At 42.0% G+C, this 17,706-nt stretch overlaps 1 protein-coding gene across 6 annotated transcripts in view; it reads left to right on the top strand.

Annotated features, from left to right (window-relative positions):
* Positions 1-17,706, top strand: part of PAX3 (paired box 3) — a 77,143-nt gene that overhangs the window by 47,106 nt on the left and 12,331 nt on the right. For 4 of the 6 annotated variants that reach the window (XM_064721214.1, XM_064721207.1, XM_064721209.1 and 1 more), the window contains 3 exons: positions 5,266-5,471; positions 15,485-15,650; positions 16,733-16,947. In XM_064721214.1, coding sequence (XP_064577284.1) covers positions 15,542-15,650; positions 16,733-16,947 — 324 coding nt within the window. In that variant the 5' untranslated portion in view covers positions 5,266-5,471; positions 15,485-15,541. The remainder of the gene's footprint in view (positions 1-5,265; positions 5,472-15,484; positions 15,651-16,732; positions 16,948-17,706) is intronic. The other 2 variants (XM_064721211.1, XM_064721210.1) reach the window with 1 other exon arrangement.

Below are 17,706 nucleotides of genomic sequence, written 5' to 3'. Positions count from 1 at the left end.
AATGCCAGTAGAACTGGTTAAAAGCAATTCTTCTACTTGTGGGTATTTCCCATTGTATCAGGTACTCTACTGCTTTCTAGCAAGGTTGAGAATTTCTTTATATATTTGCTGATTCCTAAATTTTCACTTTTAATAGGAAAAAAGAAGCATGTAGAAGCAGCATTAGCATGTTTTATCGTAAACCCATCCGAGAAGTCTTGTGGCTTCTTGTTTCATTCTTTGTTTCTTGAAATCTGATTTTGTTTTTCGTCTCAAAGAAAAGGAGTCCAGTTGATAAGTTTTGGACTGTGACTTAATAGGGCGAAACTTAGGGTGTCCAAATTTCCCTTCTGTCCTCTTATCCCATGGATGCTGAAGCACAGAAAATGAACATTGAATCGAGTAAAATTGCAGCTGTGAGTAACCTTGCCCAAAAGTGCTTTGGGGGGAGAACCTAAACTTTGGGGGTGCTCTCCTGTTCCTTGAAGCGTGCTTTATCTTAGATAAACACAGCTTCAGTTGTGTCTGAAGAACTCACAGGTGACTGTGGGGTGACTCGGGACCCCTGAGCTCGTCCCCTGCTGCCTGCCATATTAATAACTAATCTGTAGTCTCCTCCCCGGGCTGCAGGCACTCGGGGAGTTGTTGAGTGTCAGAGTTTATTTGTCCTGGTTTGATTAGCACAGACCTGGCAGGGCGTATTTTCTTTTTAATGGCTCCTTGCTGTGACAGTGAGGTTTTGGGGGGAGGAGGAGGAGAGGGGGGAGCCTGGCGTCATGTTTCCTCAGGCAAACACAGAAAAACGAAGGGCTGATGTGCTGGGAGAGGTGTTTCAGAGCCTTCATTATATTTTGTATGGATATAAGAGCCTGCCCCTAAACAGGACTGCTGAGAGGGAAGGAGAGGAGAGGGATAAGGATGCTGTTTTATCTTCCTGCGGACTTTATTTTGAGGAAGAAAAGGATGCTTGGTGTGTTTGTTTTGTTGACTATTAAAACCCAACTGCTGAAAGCCTACCCTAACACAAACAAGGATGCAGGCAGGAATGCCTTACTGCTCCATGGTGGGGAGCCAGCACCAGCCGTGTGTTTGGGGAGCACCTCGGGTGCCTGTGACGCGCCCATCCTGGGGCAGTTCTGCCGCTTTCCTTTCCGCCTCAAGTCCCCCTCAGCGTGAGGAGGGCTGTTTGAGCCCCTCACCTCTGCTGGAGGAGGCAGTGCTGGAGGGACGCCTCCAGGTGCGGAGGTTTGGGGAGGGGGAGCTGGATTAACCCCTGCTGTGCATCCCCTTCACCCGGCTGCCCTCCCCAGCCCCCCGGCCCAGCGCCCCCGCCTCCACGGCAGCCGCCTTTGTGCCTCCCGCATCCTGCCAGGCAGGTGTCAGAGCCCTGAATGCGGGCAAAGGCCCCGCTGATGGATACCACAGATGGAGCGTGGAAATCGGCCCAATAGGCCTCAGCCACAGGCCATTTCTTAGGACCCAACAAAAGCCTCCAAATAAGTCAACAAAAATCCCAAAGATCACAAAGAGAAAGTGTCATTTGTCATTTGCTGTGGGTTTGTGTGGGGGTGGCGGCCCCGCTGCACTCCCCTTGCCTGCACCCGAGCAAACACGAGGAGGTCACTCGCCTTGCCTCGGCCGGGATGGCTGCGGGGATCAGACGGGCGCCGGCAGCCATCGCTGCCACGGTGAGCCCCAGGGCCCAGGGAGCCCCAGGGTGGCAGAGAGAGCACCCCAGAGAGCTGCAGGGCTGACAGAGAGAGCACCCCAATGAGCCCCAGAGGGCTAGCAGAGAGAGCACCCCGGGGAGCCCCAGGGCAAGTAGAATAAACACCCCAGGGAGCTCCAGAGTTGCAGTGGCACAAGGGGGAAGACCCTGTGAAATTAATCTTGCTTAAATAAAGAACTGAGAAGATGGGTGTGTGGAGGGTAGGTAGCTAATAAACTGCTACCAAACCCCTCCCTGGCCTTTGCTATTTTAATTTTTTTTAATTTGCCTTGTTTTAGTGAGATCCCTAACTAGACATAATTCATTCTGGCTGTTAGACTAGGAGGAAGAGACTGCGTGTAATATATTATTAAAAAATGTTACAGAGTGTGAAGAGTTGCGAGAGAGATTCTGCTTCCCTGGGTCACAGATGATAACCTCTCCATGATAATCCCTCTGCCTGCCTCTGTCAGGTGCACTCTGTTGCAGCCCTAATGCATGGGCTTTAAATGGTTGTCATGTTATTGTTATTTAATTATTCAAATGAAATGTCTTGCTGGGAGGAAGAACAGCCCACAGAGTGACCCCTTGTGTGTCATTTTGTTGTTGGGTTTTTGCCCCATGTGGCTATTTACAGTGTTTGGAAAAGGGATGGTTGCAGAACTCCAGGTGACCAAATGCCTGTGACATTGGGCAGTGGGGTTGTGCATTTGTAGTGATAATCGGCGTGCAGCATTTCCTTAGGCCACCAGATAGGTCATGAGCAGTTAAGGGACAAATAATTTCTCTTTAATTCTGTAATTCCTTTTTAAATTTCTCTTTGTGACTCAGCAACTGGTAATGCTGTTGGCAGTCTCTCCAATTTTGAGCTGTATAGTAAGAGGGGTTCTGGTGATCCCAAGGAGCCCAGCCAGGCAATCTCCCATGGCAGTGAGTCTCCTTCTATTTATGACTTGAGGGGTTGGAAAATTAGGATCAGTAGAACACGTGTAAAGGTTAGTGATATGCATGTTTTGTGTTTGTGGAGGTGATGGATATAGAAATAACCCAGATAAAATATCACCAGCTTTGCCAGTGCTGAATAATATCTTTGTATATCATGGAAGTCAGTAGAAACATTAGTGAGATACTGATTAGAGGGCAATGCACTGTGACTATTGAACATATAAAATATATATATTGCTTGTCTAAAGGCTGAGGTGTATCCAGTTTTTGTGCTCAGCCAGTACTCTGAACCTTGTCACTATACAAAAGTCTAATAATCATATTTTAATATGAAAAAATAAGAATAAAGGCTTCCTTGATGATAGTGATATTTAAGAATACTTTGTAAGGAATAAGAGCACTACAGTTTCTAGTATAGACATGTAGCTATCCTTTGAGATTACATTTGTCTGACTTTCATATTACAGGGCAAGTAAGACAAAAGAAGCCAATGTTTTCAATAAACCTGCACATAGCAGCCAGGCCTGGCAAAAAGTAATGCCAATGAAAGCAGATAGATATGAAAGTAGTTTGATGTGATATGCATTTTATCCCTACTTTAATTTTACTATTTTCTCTTTAAATTCTTGCCCTTGATTACACATATTGTTCCAGACTCTTAGATACTATAGTTATTTTTTTTTATTGGTTTACCTTTGTGACTTTCATTTACTGCTTAATGAAATATAAAATGAAAATTAATAAAATGAAAATGAAATGAAACCAGGGTTTTAGTTCTACGTTCTCTGGCAGAAAGAAATGAGAGCATAGGGAAACGTGTCAAGATTTTGCTAAGCCTTTATAAAACATTTTTAAAAAGATAATGATATGTCTCCTTATACTTCCCACTCAGCTGGTGAGGGAGTTCATTTTAGGAATTCAGCAGTAAATATCTCCTTTAAATTGCACTGTTTAAGCTGGCTTTTTATAAGCATATACATAGATGTGTGAAGAGGTTGTACTCATAAACGTGGAGTGTGTAAGTGCATTGGAAGTGTTCCTGACATCTTCCTGACAACTTCCTTTTCTTTTAACTCATTGTACACAATTAAAGGCAGCTTTTGTAAGAGAAGTTCTCTCCAAAAGGGACGTTTTTGAGCTCTGTTTCAGATCTCACCCCACCAGGTAAGGGCTGAGTGTAGCCAGTGTGACCCTGGTAGTGTGGCTGGTGTGCTCTCCTCCAGCCCAGCTGGGCAGTAAGAGCTGTTCTGCTTAAGGTGGGTGATTTGTATCACAGAGTGACATTAGGGAACTACATTTAAAATAGCCTATATTTCTTTTTGCTGCTGGATGACAGTGTGGAGCCATCCTGCAGGGTTGGGACTTGGCAGTTGCTGAGGAAGGCAGGTGTCACTTGGGACCCTAGCTGAGAGGGTTTGGGATTTGTCACTAATTCAGACAATGTATGATGTTAATTTTGGGATACTCTAGATTGCCTGTTTAATAAGGACTGGACTTGAACTGTTTAGGATAGGAGGTTTATGGTGATTCTCCTTTGTTCTAGAGAACAATGTTCTCAAGAATAAGAGCCTCTTAGTCCAGTCTTAGGACAAGGCTTCGCTGCAAATAAGACTCTGGGAGCTGATGTTTGTTCAGTATATTGATGCTGAGATCCACAGGAGTTTTTCCTTATGTCTGTGTTTGCTGGGTCCAAGATATTGATGCTGTCTGGAAAATGAAGACATCTTTCACAAAAGAGCCACTGGTCTAGAAGTAATTGTTCTTTTTTTTTTTTTTTGGTATGCAGAAATTAATAAACTTTTCAGCTGAATTGTCTGAGAAAGCACTTTATGTTTCTCATGCTCTAAGTAAACAGATTAGCTGTATTTATTAGCTCAAACAGCTTGAGTGAAATTGGAAATGTGAGATAGCTACAAATGAACCTGGTGGGAGGTTTTAGCTGGAGCTTGAGAAACAGTTTGCTTCCAAATAAATTACATTAAAAGGATTATATTAAATCAATGTCTGTATCAATAATTTCTTTGGCATTGCTGAAGTAGTAGCAGCAATGCTTGTATTTCCATTGAACAAGCAGTTTCAGCATCGCTGGGGAGTGTCTGCCCTCTTTAGGTGGTTTCCCTTGAAGACTCAGGCAAGAAGGAATGCTGGTTGCCTGGACAGCAGCTGGTGCAAGTGAAGACTGGCTTTGAAAGTCTACTTTTTTGGTTCATTACCGTTTACTGGGGAGAGTGAGTGTGGTTGGGTACTAGAAGAGGTTATGCTGCCTTCACAGTTATAGCTCTGAGTTCAACTGTGGCTGGAGTTCACTTGATGGCCAGGGGAAACAAGCAGGGCTGCTGGGATCTGTCTGGCCCTGTCTGTGACCTCCCTATCTGCATGTCTGTGAAGTCCAGGAGTTTCCATATTGATTTCTCTATAAACTGCTGATTGTAAAAGTTGAGCCCCTTCCTGGGTCATGGTCATACTGTATGTGGTTTGTTTCTCACTGACTTTTCTCAAGTTCTCACTCAGGATTTGTGAGGGGCCTTTGGTCCAAGACAGATATGAAAGGATGTCATTGATTGATTCAATATTTTGCCATTTTTTCTTCTTAACTATAGCTAATTTTGCCTTTTTCTTTTTTCTTTTTTGAGCATCAGCACCTCAGTCTGATGAAGGCTCTGACATTGATTCTGAACCAGATTTGCCTTTAAAAAGAAAGCAGCGTCGCAGCAGGACAACCTTCACAGCAGAACAACTGGAAGAGCTGGAAAGGGCTTTTGAGAGGACACACTACCCTGACATTTACACCAGGGAAGAACTTGCACAAAGAGCCAAGCTCACAGAGGCTCGTGTCCAGGTATGTATAATACAAGCTGCCTAATGAAAGGAGTTTCCTTTTCTGTTAGCATGTGAGTCCTTTTATACTCCTTCATGATTCTGCTCTAGAGTAGAAGGAAAATGTGAAGCAACGCTTTACAGCTGTAGAATTTTTACATCTGTACATGGACTTTTTTTCTAACTGTTTAAGAGAACTGCTTTGAAAAAACTTTTGTGTCTTTCCATTAATTGTTCCATACTTACCATGAATATAGTATAGAATCTTTGAAGAGGAAGAAAAAAGTCTGATATCCCCACTTGTTTGCTTTATGCGCTTGACAGCACTCTGCATACAACAGCTTAGCTGTTGGGCCAGTTTATAGTAACATAACTCATTTCATCTGTTGTTGTCTGGGTCTTCCAGGCATTAAAAAAAGAGAGAGAAACGTTTTTTAAAGGAAAATGTGTCTACAGAGCCATGTAAGTCAGGAAGGTGGCTGATTCACTTTTAGGTTAGATTTTGGTTAGAAGTTGACTTGGTATAAATTCTGTAATATCTTTTTTATCCCCACTCTCAATTTAATTCAAAAGAGAATAAGTTCTCAAATAACTTCTAAGACTTCACAGCCTCATGTATATCTGGGTTGTCTAAAGCAAACTAATGTACCAGAGCAGTAACATGGAGTTGATTTAAATTTTTTTAAAAGTATATGCCTGGATTTTTAGCTGTCTAAACCTAGGAAAATAGCTGCCAAATTATCCTGGAATAAACTGCATCCCAGAGTTGAAGTTTTGATTAGGACTTCTCCTGTTTGATATCAAAGAAACATATGCTGTGAAAAGTTTAACACTGCAGGCAGAATCTTCTGCTGCTCTTTCACCACTTGATATCTACAAATTGCTAGGAAAAGTATGCCCCTTTTAAATCAGTCTGAGTTGCAAGTGTTCCCAAGCCAATGTGTGGTTGGGTGACAAGCAAGATGTTGAAGCATGTGATCTAACAAAGGAAGAGAAATGAGTGGTGACTTGTGGTCTGACCAAGGATACAGGTGAATTTGGTTTCTTTGGTAAAACTCTTATTATGGTTTGACCTTTGAAACTCGGCCTGAGGCATTCAGACTGTGCAAACTGAAATAAACAATACAAAACACCTCTCTGACTTTTGAAGACAATCACACCTATTGCAGCATGGCTGTATTATACTGAGTGTCTGTCTTGAAAGGCTCAGACTTTTTACCTGCTAAATGTTTTTGCAGAAAACTTCATGCCACATTTCTTGTAAGTGTTTATTATGACTGTGGGAGAAAATCAGATGTGTGGATGAATTTGTCTGGAAGGCAAACTCAGTTGTGCATGACTCTTCTTAACATGTTTACTAAGTGAAATGCTTGCAAAACAGCTCCATAGATAGACTTGGGCCAGGTAAGAGGAAATCAAGCCCCAGGAATCATTTGCACACAAACATAACAAAGATAACTTGCTTCACAAGTGTTGTTAGCAAGACGAATGGGATCTTGGAGATGATGTTTTGGTCTATGTTACCTTCAGTGGAAAAATACGATAAAATGAAAAAGACCTTGTTCATGTTTTTCTAAATCAATGACCCACAGCTAGAAGAAAAGCAGAACTCTCATTAACATAACAGCTGTCTTAATGTGGCTTTAACCCTGTGACTTTTTGCATTCCTCATGGCTTCCTTGGTTCCCTCGAGACGCATCCTGTCTCACACCGCTCGTATGATCTACAGCCTCACGAATTCCCCAGTACCTCTGACATGGATATTTTACCTAACCCAGCATGGAAGAGAGTTCCCAGTCAATCAATGATTAAAATACCAGAACAAAACCTTTCTGGATTAAAGATGAGCTGGGGTTGAAGTAACCAGCCTGTGGGCAGTTTCCTAGTGCACTCCATCTGTCTGGTACACTTGAAGGCTGGCAGAATGATTTAGCAGTGGATTAAGGGATACAGGATTTGCCTTATCAGCATTCAGCACCTCTCTATAGCCCCTTAAAATAGCCACGTATTATGGGCATGAAATAAAAGACGACCTGTGAAAAGAAAATAACCCTGAGAGACTTGAGGCTGAGAGGGCTGGATAGCCAAACTGAAGTAGCATTCAGGCTTTCTTAGTCACACTTCTTTTTTGGTAACATTATGATAGAGATCAGAGATACCAAATTTTATATGGATATATACACAAAGGTCTCTTTGACTGCTTCCCAATAAAGCATTTTCTAAAAGAGCTGGCTCTTGCAGCCTGAATCCAACTAAGCCCAGAAATTTATTTATTTATTTCCTTTGGAGCTGTAAGGTCCAATTCTGTACAGTAGTTTTATATTGCTTATATATATATATTTATAGGCAGTTATTTAGTTGATGACAACTGGATCAACCTTGCTATTCCCTCAGTCCCTCTGTGTAGTACTTGCATCTCATGTTTTGTTTTTTCTACTCTGCCACCCTGTGCTTCCCCTTTCCTTTTGTTCCCTGAGGCTGTCTATTACTCTCGTGAAAGGAAGAGTCTTACACCACTGAATTGTGGTTTTCCTCACTTTCCCACTGCGAAGAGTAACCAAATGCATGTTTCTAACCTGGTTGCTTGGAGGTGGAGGAAAAACTTGCCTCTGGTCTGGGATCAAGAGTAGAACATGTCAGCCCCTAAGGGGAATTTTTTGAGAGCAACAAGCAACTGAAAACAGACTTTACACTGTGAATGTTATTTATGTACCTAATCATGGGAACAGGAAAGGCTTTTGGGGAAAGAAGTGTTCCAACAAACTCCACATTGTAAGAGTCACGAGATGTGTAACTGTAATCATGGTAAATATTTCAACCCTGGGTGTAAGAATGAGTTAAAATGCTCCCTGCAATTCCTCCTGCAGCCCCTTTCCACTCAAGGACCGTTGAGTTTTTCCCCCAATGTTTGAACCTAGATGTGATATAAGCCAGGAAAACCTCTTCTGCTGCCTCTCCCAAAGGCACTTGCTCTTCTCTGAACATTAGATGCAGAAGGAAGAGGAGAATTCTTTGGTCTTGTGATATTATCAATAAAATTCAGAAAGATAAGCACAGTTCCAAAGGAGGACCTTTCCTTTAAAAATTAAAAAAAAATATAAATAGTGATACTCTGGAAATGTGAAATTAAAGATTTGCATGTTTTGAGCAAAAATTGCAAAAATTACTTTACCTGTCCAGTTTAAAACCTCATTAAAACTATCATTATGTTGCAGTGCAGGCCCTTAAGGTCTGTGGCCTGTTTTTACTGAGAATCTGAAGGCAAGTTTCAAAAGTGAATTTATCTCCAGTGTAGATCAAGGAGTCTTTCTGAGCTGTGGAGTTACGGCATCAGGAATGAAGGGGTAGTGTCTTTGCTGGCCACCTTTGATTCCCACAGCAGGCTTGTTTCTAGACAAACTGGGCAAGTTTTGGCAGCAGCTTGGGCCTGTTTCAGATCGATGGCGGGGAGAGTTTATGTCAATATTTTGGCAAAGGATTTTTAAATAAGGTTCAGGTTTGTCCTGTGGCTGGCCAGGAACCTGTCTTGGCCAACAGGGGCTGGCCATGCTGGCAAATCTTTTGGGGCTGTGTGTTGATGGCAGGCATCCTAAATTGCCAGAAATGTGGGGCATTTATTGGATTGTATTTGGACCATGTTAAGGAGTGCCGCAGCTGTATGGATCCTTGGGGCAGGAGGCCCTGCTGTGAGAAGCAGCTGGCACATGGCTCCCCTGTTTAATTCCAAAATGAAATAGGAAAAATTTGTTTGGATTCTTTTTCGTCCATGAATAATGGTGAAAAAGAAGGGCAAGTCAGGAATAATTCTGAATCATGACTATTTCCCACCCTGAAGAGTTTCTTCTCAGCCAAATCCCAGCTTTAAACTGATTTGCTTGAAGACATATTAAAAAAAAAAAAAAAAAGTTGTTTATCAACAGAGCATGTCTGAAAATTTAGGCACATCTCTCCAGGCTACTAGCATGGAATTGAATGTTCCCATGTCAAGCTTGTAATCAGCTTGTTAGCTATTGTAAAAACTTTATTATAACCTCAACAAATAAGTCCCAAGAGCTCAGATGTCTTGAGTAGCTAGAAGAAGAATTATTAAAAAATTATTTTAAGTGTTGTGCTTGGATAGTATTTTCTTTGCCTCACTGTGGTGCAGGGAGGGAAAGAGTTTGGAGAGGAGTAAGGGGAAAGGTGAGAGAAGTTATGGCTCTTGGGCTAGTAGTAAAGTTTAAAGGCTCTGGAGTCCAATTTCTCAGCTTTAGTGGTATTTTCTCAGTAGAAAACAGGGAAAAGCACTCTCTGAGAAATCACTGGGGAGGGGGAATCTGTGCCAAAGAAAAGTCTTAGTTTCCTCAAACCTCTGAAATCGTTTGAGCATATACTGAACTGCCCAGTCCTATGGAAGATGGGGCAAAGGAATGCAGGCTGGATTCAAGAACACTCAAGACTCACTTTCATCAGATCTTTAGTTATTCCTGATGTGGTTTTATGGAGGATTTCTGATGCCTTTTCTTGTGACTGAATCTCTTGCATCATAAAAAAACTAAAGAAAGAAAATGCTGTGTGTATCATTGCAGCAGATAACCCTGTAATTGCAGGTCCCCCCTCCCCTGTAAAGGGGAAATTCTTATGGGTAAATGAACCAACTGCATTCATATGTGGGCCCAAGAGGACATTTTTAAATATAAAGGAAAAGAGGGATGTGATTTTTGATTGTCTCTTTCTAGTCCCTGCTGCCTAAGGGCTCTAATTAGTGTCACTTTAACTTATAAATACACAGCTCAATTTGCTTATTACTCAATAATTTTTAGAACTATTCTGCTGCAGAGTTTTAGAAGTATTTTTGTAGGACTGAGTCAAAGTTTTCTCAAAGAAACCTAAGAGATTGGAGCATGTTGGATCACATTGGGAGGTGGTTGGAAGTCCCTATTCCCTTTGGCACAGGCTAGTGACTTTTAGTCTGTGTTGGCTTTTTTTGTTTTATTTTGTGTGTGGTGTGTTGGGTTTCATTTTGACTTTCTTTGGTTTTCGATTTTTTTTTTTGTGGGGTTTTCTTTGTTTTGTTTTGGGGTTTGTTTGGTATATTTTCCCCTTTTATTCTCTTCTCCCTCCCCCCTGTATGTTTTCAAAGAACACTGGTTTCTAGCACACTGATAACTCGTAGTATCCTGAACAGCATCACTTCCCATGCCCATAAAGAGCAGGTTTTGACAGGCAGGGAGCCCCAGCTTTGTGGCATTCCCTCTGGTGGCCACGGCAGGCTGCTCTCAGCAGGCTTTGGGATGCTGTGAGGAAACATGGTGTGCATCTGTATGCAGTGGACCTTATCCCTGTGAGGCTGGGGGTGTGCAGATATCACAGTCAAGCTGATTTTTCAACTAGTTGTGCTAAAATGCAATTCTGTTTCTACCCTTTCTTCATCCTGTGGCTGCTCCCCGGCAGTGCTCTCCCTGCAATACCCTGGTGAGCCAGGATGGAAACTCACCCTAGTGCAAAAACAAAGAAAAGGGAGGATAAGAAACTTATTTCCTCTGCATGCCCTTGAAGGGCTGCTGAAGTAAGCGAGGTCTGGCATCTTAGGGACTGCAGGAGCAGACCCCGGAGGTGTCTGTAGCAGTCACACTGCCGTGTTTTGCAAAGGTAGCAAAGTCAGCTCTGCCTGGGCTGGTGGAGCTCAGCTGTGTTTGCAGTTTCCTCTTCAGCCTCCTCCCTTCCCAAGGCACCACTGCTGCTTCTGGCACAGCCCACGTTCTTTCCCTGGTGGAACATCCGCTGACTCTGGCTTCCAGGATGGTCAGACTTTGTTTTCAACACATGAATTTTGTGGGAAGGGAGAGGTGGAGAATAAGAGGGTGGGGGAGGCAGTTACCATGAAAAATATCATGAGGAAAACCAAACCAACTCCTCCCTCCCCCCATCTAGAATCCATCTAAAATTAGAAGTGCCATTAACAATATATCAGTCTCTCAACTTTTGTGTTTCTGGCACTGGTGCTTGCAATGGTCAGGACTTTGCATAACAAAATATCCACGGGTTTTTTGCAACATTCACATCTTGAATGTTTTTCCCTGTTGAATCAGAGATCTTTTTGCCTTAAAAGCACATAGAGCACTCTGTGTTTATGATCAGTCTGTCGAAATGTCAAGGCTAATTACACTAGTGTGTTCCCAAGTGAATAAATGCATCTTCTAAAGAATATCCTGTTGAGATCAACAAAATAAGATATTGGCATGAGCACTTGCAAACTGCTTTAAGAAAAAATGATAATAAGAGGCAGGATCCAAATATAAGGAAATAGAGATGGAAGAAACCCATTAGTTCACCTTATCCATCTACATTGGTGCAAAATACAGTTTTTTACGTTCTGTGGCAGAGAGATTTCTTTTTGGGTCAGTCCAGTCCCAGCTGTTTGGAAAACTGGAGCTTCCAGTTCTTAAAGTGCTGCTTTCCCCCCCATTTTGTTCTGCATTTCATTCTCTTCAGTTCTATTTTTGATCTATAAATGTTGGCCAGACTTTGAGATTCAAGTTTGTTTCCAAATCATCTGGATCATTTACATTCCATCTTTGAAAGTGACATAGGAACCGAGGAGTCCAAGCTTCACTACAGTGAGTGTAACTTGGCTTCTGTGCAGACATAGTTTCTGAATGCTTGGGTCCCTCAGCCAAGCTGTGTTTCCTCTGTCCATTTTTAGACAGTTTAGAGTTTGATTTCTGTTGTGCCCACTGCAGGGTGGCACTTTCTCACAGGATGACTCTTGGGATCTCCTCCAGGGGCTGCTCTGTACTGGAAGCATCCCTGCAGCCAGGTGATGATTGTGCCCCTCAAATGGAGGTTGTGGGAGAAAGGAGCATCCTATGGGGGCCTGCTATATTTGAAAAGGCCACTCATAAGATGAGAATTTTGTTATGTTGGTGGAAGTTGAAATCTGTTACACATAAGGGGACATTGCATTTAAATCATATTGGAAATGTATAAACAAAAGAAAATATTCCCCCAGGTTTTTACAATATGTTTCTAAGCCGACACGTTGGCTTGTGGTGACTGAATTTATTTTTAAATCTTGGCTTGAGATTAGCAAAGTTTTTCAAGATTTCTTTAGTGGTAGTATTGTACATGGATTTTTCATGTTACATGAGGATTTAAGACATGAAAAAAATTCTGGACTCTTGAAAAAGATCAAGGCAACTGATGGAGGGAAATATTATGATTAATATAGTCTAAGGGAAATATTATGATTAAAAACCCCAAGAATTTCAGTTAAAATAACATATTCTGAATATGTTCTGACTTCAACATTCATAATTCTGTTCAAGCTTCTGAAGCATGGGATTTGACTAATTTTAATAAGAATTACATAAAATGTAAATAAAACACTTAGGTTTCAGTTATTTAGGTTTCAGTTATTTATTTCTTAGTAACTTTTTCTTGATTTGGTGGCTTTTTTATTTTTGTTTTCTTATGTGCCTCTACTAGTCTGTAGTGATGAACCTGTGTGGTATTAGTGGCAGTAAGGCTTCCTCTGTAGTTTTGAACTTGTTCAAGGGGTTTTGGTGAGTTAATTTTGGACTAACTCTGGCGCTAGTCAGGTGCCATCTGGCACCAGGGAAAGCAAGAGGCCCGTGCCAGAGGACTGTGCCAGTGCCATGTGACAAGGGTGCCCATCAAGTAGCACTCATTTGGCACATCCCAATCACGCAGGACTGAAGTGGCAGTACACAGCCTTGTTTCTGCACCCCTGCAGAGTCCCACTCAGTATAATGGGGCTCCAGGCGGCAACAGAGCTCTGTGCAAGGATGTCCATTGTGTGGCTGCTGCAGACTTTTTGATACTGTTGGGTGTGTTCCTTTCAGAGATGTTTAATACACAGCTGCAGTTGTGGAAAAAATGTGAGTCTACAAAATGAGCCAAAAATCTGACCATAAATAAAAAACGAAAACTTGTCATTTAGGCAAATTGCTTACTACTGAATTGAAGTTTGGGATTTGACTCGTTTTAATAAATATCCGGAGTTTGAAGGCAAATGCTTATCTGTAGAGAAAATAAAATCTTGTTACCTCACTTTCCTGAGTGAAATCTATTCATGTAGCCTAGTTCTGCTCGTGGTCCCAAAGCACTTGGAGATCATGAGATAACCCTCTTGACCTGAAGAAGAGAGAGTGTCAAGGCAAAAAGCCAGAGTTAATGACCTGGGTCAGCTAATTACAACAAGGGTTTGCTGTTCCCTGGTCACTCTTTGACCTCCATTATCCTTCCTAAGTGTCTTTGGATCTTTAGCAAGGTCCCTTTCTTGCTCTACAGGCTGAATCTGGACCCATCCTCAGCTACTGCTCATGGCAGGTTTTGCATTTCCACCTTGGTGCCTTGTCCCTTCCAGCTGCTTTCAGAAATGGTTCATGTAGAGACAGGGGGGTCAGTATGTACAGCAAAACAACAAGAGAGGATTTGTGACGTAGAACACAAGCTCCACCTATCCCTCTGTCCTGGATCTTAAACTGGAGTGGGAGTGTATAATTGAGGAGTAGATGTTGCAGCCAAAGGAGGAGGCAGCTGTGTGAACTGAGCATCTCATTCTGAAAAGAGGATGAAGTCAGAACAAACTACATGGTGACAGATGGCCTATGGCAGAAACCAGATGGCCCCGTGAGTCCCACCATTCCTGTCATGAAAAAGCAAGCAGAGGAGAAGGCCACGGTGTAGCCCAAAAGGTTGTTACCCTCTAGTGTGAGGGCCACTCATGGTTTATAAACGGTGTTACACTTAGAATCCCAGTCTGTGATGCCTGATTCATAAGCCAGCAAAGGCTGCTTGCTCAAGGGTTACAGATCTGAGTCCCATCTTGTACAAACACATCTATAAGTGCCTCATCAGCTAATGTGCCTCAGTGGCTTTCAGGCCAGGCTGCCTTACAGGCTGTGCAGATCTGCTTTATCAGGTATTAACACTCAGTTGAGGTTCTATCTCCTGAATTGCATCTATAGATGAGCACCACAGCTGCTTTAGAGTGTAGGATTATGAGCAACTGGCTGCTTGTTTACAAATGTGTGCAGTCTCTGTTACCTGAACCAACCATTCTTTCCTTCAGTGCTCCACCATGGAGTTGAGAGCTGTAGTCAGGAGCTTGCTCTGACCCCACAACAAGGCAATGTGCCTCACCCTTCTCCAGGCACTCCTGCACTCTTTGCCCTTCCAATTTGTGATGTGCGAAATTCTTATAATATCAAAATTAACAATTAATGTGTTTTGCAGCTCCTATTATGTCTGCATTTGTGATGTCTTGCCTCTTTGTATCTTGGATTTAGTAAGAACTATGCAGGACTTGGAAAGCTTAAAACACAAACGGAGAATGATGTGAAGAAAAGGAGATTTATAGCTAAAATATCCCACAAAATCAAACCCCATCTGGTTGGTGTGCTGTCCTGGGAACGGATTTCAAAGTGGTTCTGAAATGCTAATCTAGTACTGAAGTTCTGACTTACTCTTTTGTACATATGTGAACAGATGAAAACTTGCTGGGAGGGATTTGTGTAGTTTGTACATGGGGCTTGTATTTTTCTAATTAAAAGCTTGAAGTTCTGTTGGTCATTAGGACAATATATTATCCCAAAATATAAGTATGTGCACCTTCTAACAGTGCATTAAGCGATGCCACTAACTTGTCAGCAAGTTAAAGACAATACAGTACAGATGAAATAGCTTTGGCTGGCACTTAGATTAAATGGAGAGGTTTCCCCTTTGTCGTTAGATCTGGAGCAGTAATGATAGTGATTAAAACCACTAAAGCTTGAAAGAGTAGACAGCTTTTTTCTCAGGAGAGACTGAATTTGAGAGGAAACTAGGGATCAGAATTCCTGTGTTGAATCTGTTGGACCATGGAAATGTGTGCCAAGGGCAACTTTCTTGTCTAGGAGCACTAAGTTCAGTGTGCATCTTCTGCACCCCTCATCTCAGACACTGCCTGTGTTTGAAATGCAATGCCATTCTTTCTGGTACATCTGTACTAAATGTGCAGAAATCAAATGTTCATGTTTAAAACATTTGCAGGTCTGGTTTAGCAATCGTCGTGCCAGATGGAGGAAGCAGGCAGGAGCCAACCAACTGATGGCTTTCAACCATCTGATCCCTGGAGGTTTCCCACCCAGTGCCATGCCAACTTTGCCAACGTACCAGCTCTCTGAGCCCTCCTACCAACCCACCTCCATACCCCAAGGTACAGTAGCCCACAGGTACTTGGTTAAAATAGTGTTGTTGGGGGGGTTTCCTGTGCTCATCCACTGTAGAAATATTTTCTTTTTTTAATGAGTTGGCTAATTTAGGATCTGACTCAGGTAGGACTCTGCAAGCCTGTTTATTTTGAGCACGTAAGAACTGAGATTTGTTTTGCTGCAAGAAAGGGGTGGTTCCATGGGAAGGGTGCTCTCCAGAGAAATAATCACCTTCTGCCCAGCAGGCATGCAGCTTTGGTAAAGCGATGGACACTCATTTCTGTCCTGTCACTGCACTGGCCTCCTTTGGTGGAAATGTAGAAGGAGAAAGGTGCACTCTGTCTTTGTTGTGACTATCATTGATGGAGCATTGGAACTTCTGTAAATACTCTGAATATTTCTGGGGTGGAACAAACAGCTATTCAGACCACCTTGTCTCACATCAGTCAGTAGTCAGTCTCAGTAGGGTAAAAATTTTTCTTAATGTTATCAGAAATTCTGTGATCTTTGATGGATTTGAGTGGGAGGGAACAGACCCTCAAATGTATGCTTTGTTCGATTTTAGTATTAAATAAAAACCTTATGAGCAATATTTAATAAAATAATTTGTGTCCTCTTATTGCTTCGTCCTTGAGATTTGGATCCTAACTCTCAGTGGAGGTTCTAATTGATGGAATTTTTCGAAGCCCAGGGTTTCTCCCATCCATTGCTTGACTTGATACAAGCCATGGTGGGATTTCTGAGCTGTTAGCAGGAGAGGAAAGCCAGTCTTATAAGTAAATAAAATATTTTCCTTTATTTTTATATATAGACATATTAAAAAAAATATTGCTGTCAATATGTGTTCACTAAAGGTTGTCTGAAAACTGCATGCCTGTTGTTATGGTATTTACAGTCTGTTTAGGATTTTTTTGTGTAAACTGACAGGCTGGTTAAATATCCAGCAATATTATAGCTTTACTTTTCTACTTAACCAGTATTTAGATGCAGGTTCTGATGCAGTTCTCTTAAGCTGAGCTTCACATAATGAACTTATTATGCCAGAATCAAGGAGGAAAACATATCAACATATTTCTTCTGCTTCCAGCCGTGTCTGATCCAAGCAGCACCGTCCATAGACCTCAGCCTCTCCCTCCAAGCACTGTACACCAAAGCAGCCTCCCTTCGAACCCCGAGAGCAGCTCTGCCTACTGCCTGCCCAGCACCAGGCATGGATTTTCCAGCTATACAGACAGCTTTGTGCCTCCGTCCGGGCCCTCCAATCCCATGAACCCTGCCATTGGCAATGGCCTCTCACCTCAGGTCAGTCCTGTGTTTTCAGACAGAGGATTTGCTGTATACCAGAACCAAAGAGTCTATTCCCTCAGGCCACAGTATAATGAATTGCCAAATTTAAACCATAATGTATTCTTTATATAAGCCACATGATTTCAGTTTGCTAGTTTCCTTTTTTTTTGTTTTAATTTTTTTTCCTTCTACTGGCTGAATAAAGAGTCATAGCTTATATTTAATTTCAACTGATTTATAATGGAATCATGCAGACTTCATGTTTGCATCCAGTTGTCGAGCATTTGTAATGTACTGCTCTTCTCCTGCAGATCCATGGCTAGGTACAGAAAACAGAGCTTGTATTTTTTCTGTGAATAAAATATCTCATTAAAATAACATCATCAAGATTTTACCAAGTTGTCCAGGAAAATTATGGGCAAGTTGTATGAGAAGACTTCCAAGGACTGAGCAATGTGTATTGAGATGAGCTGTAATCGAGTTATGAATACATAAATTAGAAGTATTACTGCTCTTTGGCAATATATAAATGCATGAATACCATAATTGTTTTTCTAATTTGCGTGAGCTCTTTTAAGGAAATCAGGTTAATAAATTGCCTTGATAATTGAGTGTCAAAAGATTGGTTACATTTTCCTACACACGGCATCTGTCTGAAGCTGACATTATTAGTTAAAGCTTGAATAGATGGTAGTCTATTTTATTAACAAGCGCTTTGCCCAGGTGCTTGGAAAGAGATGTCCACTAAATTCTGAGGAGTCACAAAGAAGATGC

The sequence above is a fragment of the Zonotrichia leucophrys genome, chromosome 9 (assembly GCF_028769735.1).
Source record: "Zonotrichia leucophrys gambelii isolate GWCS_2022_RI chromosome 9, RI_Zleu_2.0, whole genome shotgun sequence".
Taxonomy (NCBI): domain Eukaryota; kingdom Metazoa; phylum Chordata; class Aves; order Passeriformes; family Passerellidae; genus Zonotrichia; species Zonotrichia leucophrys.
This window is presented reverse-complemented; position numbering and strand designations above follow the sequence as displayed.